General features: G+C 37.9%; 1 protein-coding gene across 1 annotated transcript in view; it reads right to left on the bottom strand.

The window, feature by feature from the left end:
- Positions 1-7,241, bottom strand: part of CFAP53 (cilia and flagella associated protein 53) — a 24,550-nt gene that overhangs the window by 10,660 nt on the left and 6,649 nt on the right. Inside the window, exons 2-5 of the mRNA XM_012801998.1 lie at positions 6,645-6,874; positions 5,891-6,064; positions 1,466-1,769; positions 714-948 (exon numbers count right to left, since the gene is read on the bottom strand). Of these exons, the coding sequence (XP_012657452.1) occupies positions 714-948; positions 1,466-1,769; positions 5,891-6,064; positions 6,645-6,874 (943 nt within the window). The remainder of the gene's footprint in view (positions 1-713; positions 949-1,465; positions 1,770-5,890; positions 6,065-6,644; positions 6,875-7,241) is intronic.

The following is a 7,241-nucleotide window of genomic DNA, read 5'->3' as shown; positions in this document are numbered from 1 at the left end:
GTGTACGTGGCTGGCGCCTTAGCCACTTGAGCCACAGGTGCCGAGCCAATGCTGACATCCTAACCATAACATTGTAGTGTAGTTTTGCAAGGTATTACCATTGAGGGAAACTGAGTAAAGAATCTCTCTGTATTATTTCTTAAAACTGCATGTTAAAACACTGGTGATTGCTCATGAGTTATTGAGTAATGTGGATAGTTTCCGTGTAAAACAGCCAGTCAACAATACGTTAATCTATAATTATTTCAAAATAAAAAATTTAAAAAACAAAGCACTGGTAGGAACAGAAGAGACCTCTTAAAAGTTCAATACCAACTCTAAAGGTATAGGTAGCTAAATGAATACCGAATGCCTTTCCCTACTTTCTTTGCCTGAAAAAACTTTACATATCCTTTAAGGTCCGACTCAAATACCACTCTCTCAGTGATAACTTCCCCAAGTTCCAGGAGTTCTCAAACTTTAGTGAGCATCAGAATCACCTGGGAGGAAGGGTCCTTGTTAAAACACAGATATCTTGTCCCTGCCAAGATTTTGATTTGCAAATTCTGATTTGGGAGTCCATGAATTTCTACTTCTAATACCGCCCCCCTCACCCTGAAGATGCCACTGCTGTTGGTTCGTGAACCACACTTAGAGTGGCACGTTTGACTTGTGGCTGTCTTCCACAAGAGCAAGAACTCAACAAGGAATCCCATCTAGCATATAGTAGGCACGAAATAAATGTCTTACTCTTTTTTGCTTCTTTTTATCTGCCTCTTCCTGTAAGTCCTGAAGGGCCCTTTGCACAAGCTTCATGTTCAAGTCCTGTTCTTCTCTGTATTCCTGCTGAGTCTGCTTTATCTTCTCTTGTAGGGAGTTTTGCAAAAGAGTCCTAATTTCCTGTTTGGTTTTCTGTTTCTTTAGCTTATCCTGTTCATCCTCAAGTTTAACCAGTGCGATGTCACTTTCCTAAGGTGGCACAATAATAAAGATAATACATCAGTACAACTGGATAAAACAAATACGTTAATGCATTTTATTTAAGAGATGAGAATAAGGGATTTCTTAGAAATACATACACATGCATTCATGAATTTAGAGCGGTCATAAGAAACAAACCTGTTTTTTGTTGCTGATTCAGCAACAAAGCTTTGTGAAAATTGCTCTGTAAGTGTGATAATAAAATGATAAGTAGTTGCGGAGTTAAAAAATGCAGAAAAATGTAACGAGAAACCACCCATCATGACAATACCCATCATCCACTGCCACTCTCAACGTTTTGGCGTACTGGCCTTCTGGACTTTATTTCTATATAAATCGGTATGTCCAGATCTGCATACATTACTAAACAGCAATAACAGTCCAGAAATGGAAATGGACCCTGAGAACCAGCCTGGGCCATCAGGCAGACTGTACAGTAACAGCCCTGTAAAGTGGACTCCCTGCAGCAAGCGACCACCCTGTAAGAGCACTTTATAAAGCCCACCACATGGCGCGCCTCCTCTTCCTTCAGCAGCTGTGCGGCCTGCCGCTGGGCCTGCATGCTGGTGATCTGGGCGTTCAGCCCCAGGCGCGTGTTCTCCACCAGCTCTTTCTGTCTCCTCATCTCTTGTGCTTCTCGCTTTTCCTTGGCTAACCGGTCTTCCTCCCAAAGCCTTGCAAACATCTCCTTTTCCAACAGCTTTTGCCTCTTCAGCTCCTCATTAAATGCTATCTGTGCTTTCCGTTCCTCACACACTTTCTTCTGATGGAGACAACACAATTCAGCACGGAGCTCCTCACAGCCCTCCCTGAAAGAGGAATTTAGAAGAGCCAGTCTTTCATGAGACACTGCTCCATTGAGGCACACATCTATAGACTCACACACTGGAGTGAGGGCAGTCAGACTGGACCTAGGCCCTCTGAGCAAACAGGTGCGGGGCTGCAGAGAGCCGGGCTGTCACAGCCCAACACAGGCACTTCAGTCAGGCCAAGTGCACTTTGAATACTAGTTTTGCCACTTCCTATATGACCTTGGATCAAAAACTCCATCTATCAGAGTTAGTTTCCTTTTCTGTAAAATAACTGCTTTTCAAGGTTCTGGTAAGGAACAGAGATAATGGATGTAAATACCTGATGACAATAGGGACTCAATAACTGGTAACTATTACTGTACAGTAAATACAAGCTGGGTGAGTATTTGAAGCAGAACCGTGCTGGCATTCTGCAGGCAGGAGAGGAGACAGAGTCAGAGTCAGAGTAAGCGGGTCCGTGATAGAATGCGGATGCTCCCAACTGCCTTCTCCTCCAGCCTAATGTAAGGCTGATCTCGTGCCTCTCAACACCACAGGTGTAGAGACCGCCAATATACCAATGCTCTCATCTCGCAAGCTCTCATGCTTGTTAGGAGAGCTAAGTCTCTCTCCATGCCCTTTTCACCAAGGTGTTCCATTATTGAGCTATATAGGTATTTTTAATCACTTTCACTCCTCCTAGCCATAGTCTATACTGGCTGCTATACTGGGCCAGACTAGTAAAACCAAAATATCTACAGGGAGGAGCAGGCATGTCCCCAGAAGATGCTGGCATACAGCCAAGGTTGAGAACTTTCGACTTAAAAGCAGTCTTTACAAACATTGGGTCCTTCTGGTTTCTAAATCAAATGCAGCACCAGGAAGTTGAAGTTTGGAGAAGGGGTTCAATAAAGAACTTTTGAAGATATTTGAGTTGCTAGAACTGAAGGAAGAATAAGGTCTAAACTCATTACATGAACGGTCAATACTATACAAATTGACATTAATCAGATATGTTAAGCCTTGTTCCTTTGATGAGAATTCATCTCATTTCCCTAGCTAAACTGGAATCTCTTTGAGGGCTGGGACTCAGAAGCATACTTCTTCAGTATGCCACATACCACCTACAAAGCGCTCAATAACTAATTATTGGTTTAACTGATATATAACTGTGCTCATTACCAGCATTGTCCATACTCTGTGGAAGGTTCAACCAGGTAAGAGAAGCTGAAATTGCTAGTATACCAAATAAATAAATAAATAAATAAACAAAGAACAAAGAATACTTTAATATTGAAAAATGAATTTATCTGTCTCAAATTAATCAGTGAAATTCTATCAGAATTGGCCAAGGTAAGTTATTAAAGTCCTTCCTAATCTTTTGCTTGATTCATAATCTAGCAAAATTATTCAATCATTGAAAGCCTAAGAATAACAAGTAGTATGACTTATGAAATTTTTTTCTTTTAAAAAAGCCCATTTTTCTAATTACAAAGTTAATATAGTTCATTGCAGAAAATCTAGAAAATACAGAAAAGTTTAAAGACATTAAGAAAAAACCCTGAGTCCCACTACTAAAAGATAACCATTATTATAAAGTTAGTGTATTTCTTTCTATACTTTTGTGTTTAGGTGCATTTTTACCAGAATTGGAGTCATTTGCTATGTGTGTATAACCTGGTATCTTGATTTTTCTACTATATATTGTACTGGGAACATTTTCTCATGAACTATTTTTAAAAATAATTCCTCACTTTAAAACTTGTTTGTAGTCTAATAAGCTATATCATAAAGGCTGGAGCCCATAAGTATACCACAGTTTATTTAAACATTTCCCTATTTGGGGCGGTGACTGTGGCTCAAAGGAGTAAGGCACCAGCCCCATATACAGGAGGTGGTGGGTTCAAACCCAGCCTCGACCAAAAACTGCCCCCAAAAAAAAAAAAAAAAAAAGGTAACATTCCCCTATTTGATGAAAATACAGCTTATTCTGAGTTTTATTTTTAAAAATGACACAATGAACATTCTTAAACGTTGCTCTTTGTGCTCATCTCTGATGATTTCCTTCTTTAACATAAAATCAAAGAGTACAATCATTGTTAAGGCAGCTGAGGATGAATGCTGCCAACAAAGGCTGAATTTACAATGCAGGAAGGTGCCCACATCAATTATGTCTTTAGATCAGTAGGTCTTTAAACCTTTTTAATTATGTATTCTTTTCAGTTAAAAAAAAAATCAAAGCATCAGATTATTTATACATTGCATGCAATAATGACTATAGTACTATATCATGTAAATTATTATATATGCAATAATAAAAATTAAACACTGATGAGATAAAAATAAATATCTAATATTTTCTTCCTACACCCTAATAATTCACCTGTTCACTTGACTTTAGGAACCCCTACTTTAGAGATGCTCATTTTTACCTACAGACAGACAGGATATCTACCTTTTAAAATTATAATAATCAGGGCAGCACTTGTGGCTCAATGGGTAGGGCTCCAGCCCCATATACCAAGGGTGGCAGGTTCAAATCCAGCCGCCCTGGCCAAACTACGACAAAAAAATAGCCAGGCGTTGTGGCGGGTGCCTGTAGTCCCAGCTACTTGGACTGAGTAGTAGCTGAGGCAAGAAATCGCCTAAGCCCAGGAGTTTGAGGTTGCTATGAGCTGTGTGATGCCACAGCACTCTATGGAGGGCAATAGAATGAGACTCTGTTTCTATAAAAATAATAAAATAAAAAATAACAAAATAAAATTATAATAATCATTGATAAGAGGAAAACTTGGCTTGTGAATGTTTTATAGTTTACAAGGTACTTTCATATATAGTATCTTGTTTGATCCCTTCAAGTACAGGTATAATCTTCATTTTAGGGTTAAGACAATTGGACCTCACCTGGCCTAAGTGTCTTCATTATTATTTTTTTATCCTTGGTTTTGAGATGAGAAAATGGAAACAAAGAGCAGGTAAGCAGCCTTCCTTGCTGATTTGCAACATTGTTAGTATAAGCAACCTTGTTTAGGGACTATATAAACCAGTGGTTCTCAACCTTCCTAATGCAGCGACCCTTTAATACAGTTTCTCATGTTGTGGTAACCCCCAACCATGAAATTATTTTCATTGCTACTTCATAACTGTAATTTTGCTACTGTTATGAATTGTAATGTAAATATCTAATATGCAGGATATATTTTCATTGCTACAAAGGGGTCGTGACTCACAGGTTGAGAATTGCTGATATAAACAAAGCTCTTCACATGGTTTGGTGCTGGCTGCAGTCATCAGCTGTGCCAGACCTCCCAATCCCATCTCTTTATCCTTTATGCAATCTATGTCTCTTGTGTGATTTATTTTCTCAATTCCCCACCATTCCCCTCTGGTTTATTTCCTTTTTGCACTGGTTCACAAGACATTGGTACTTTTTAGTATATCTTTACTTTAGAGATAAAGAACATCTTACTTTGTGAAATTAAAAGCATCTGTCAAGCTCTTGATGATGTAACACTATTATCTCCAAGAATCACCCTTAGGTAAACCTCCACATAAACCCTTCCTCTTTAAGTGTACAATATTGGGCTGAAATCAGTGCACAGACTCAGGGTATCCAAAGACAGAAAAGCACAGCAAGAAGGGGTATGGAGGCAAACACAGGATCAGACTGAGTACAATGAAGACCAGGGACCTGAAACTAAGGGGTCACTGCGGTCTGGGTCAGGAAGCAGATCAGAATTCCAGGTGATCAGAACCCAAGGATCCGAATACCACACAAGGAAACAGACAATAAAGAACAGGGAACTAAACACATGCACCACAAGTGGGGACTACAGCAGTAGAGAAAAAGCCCAACTTTACCAAAGACTCCCTGGGATAAGGGCCTCAAAAGAACTCCCTGCCAACAGCAAGGCATAGGTTAATACAATTCAACAACTGGGAAGCAAGCACAGAATGAACATCAGAACACAGTTCCCAGACAAACTCTGTTATTATTCAATGATATGTAACATAATTGCCAAGACTTGAAGACACACCTATTGTATAGCATTAGGCTATAACTTACTCTAAATTAGCATTCCTATATCTTTAATATGTCCACTTCAGATTTTGCTTGTGTATGTATCTGATTCCCTTACCTGAATTGCTGGTCTAGCTTTTCAGCCACAAAATCCAGTCTCTCTTTTTCTTTCTTCTCTTTTAATACTCTAGTTTTCTCTTTCATTCTATCTTTTTTCTCCTCAATGGTTTCTTCTTTCAATTGCATTTCAGTAAAATACACATTTTCTTCTGATGCTAAAAGTTCACGTAGCCTGAAAAAGACCAAAAAAAAAAAAAAATAAAATCTCATGCTACATGCACTATTTTATTTTCATTGTTATATTTGATTTCAGAATTCTAAATCAAATACACATTTTCTTCTGATGCTAAAAGTTCACGTAGCCTGAAAAAGACCAAAAAAAAAAAAAATCAAACTCTCATGCTACATGCACTATTTTATTTTCATTGTTATATTTGATTTCAGAATTCTAAATCTAATACATTTTATAAGAAGGAAAAGATCATTATGGTTCTCTAAAAAATAATACTAGATGCCACTTAAAGCAATAGAAACAGATCTATGCCATATTTACTTGATCACATACAAATGAGATGAAAGGCATATTTTCAACAAAAGAATTAAAATGAATAATTTTATAATAATAAAATATGAAACAATATATTCTTTTGTTTTCCATCAAAATATAGATTATCACAAGCAAAACTATTAAGTAAGTGATAGCTATTGATAGACTACACATAATTCAGCCAACATCCTCACTATACTTTTTGATTTGTAAATCTCAACTGGTAATGTTCCTCAGCCTCTGTCCCCAGGTTTTTGAGCCTTACTTATTTCGTCTTTCTTCAACATTAACAATAAACCCTTGCACAGCATCCTTGATTCTTGCTTGCACAAGGTTTTCCAAAAACTTGCGGTCATTGTGCTGGTTCCACTCAACTTTCAAGCGGTCCCGCTCATTAGACTTAATAGAGGCCAAAATAGCATGATACTTCTGATGACTGCGTCGGATTCTTTCTAGATGTTGCTCAACCTTTTGCTCTTTGGGAGGCTTGGCTCTCTGAAAACAAAAGCTACTATAACTTATGATGAACAAAACATCAGTCACATTACTTTCAATTAATTATGACTTCCATCAATATTCATACTAAATAAAATTTGGTATATTTTATTTACCTGCTACAACTGAAAACAGCTCACGAACCTAAGGAGCAACTTGTTTGATTCTCTGAGCCTATACCTAAGATGTTAATCAAATCAGTCTCAAATATTTCAGAAATGCTGTTTGAGTAAAAGTTGATGAAATTATAAGATTAAAAATATGACCAGGACTCTATAAAGATTATTTAGTCAAACTCAGAGACATTTGAGAGATTTGCATAAGGTGCTTCAAATAGGGCAGACCTGGGCAGACAAAAACTAGAGGT

Source organism: Otolemur garnettii, unplaced genomic scaffold (assembly GCF_000181295.1).
Source record: "Otolemur garnettii isolate 467f Iridium unplaced genomic scaffold, OtoGar3 scaffold00012, whole genome shotgun sequence".
Classification (NCBI taxonomy): Eukaryota; Metazoa; Chordata; class Mammalia; order Primates; family Galagidae; genus Otolemur; species Otolemur garnettii.
Note: the sequence above shows the minus strand (reverse complement) of the source record. Positions and strands in the feature narration are given on the sequence as shown.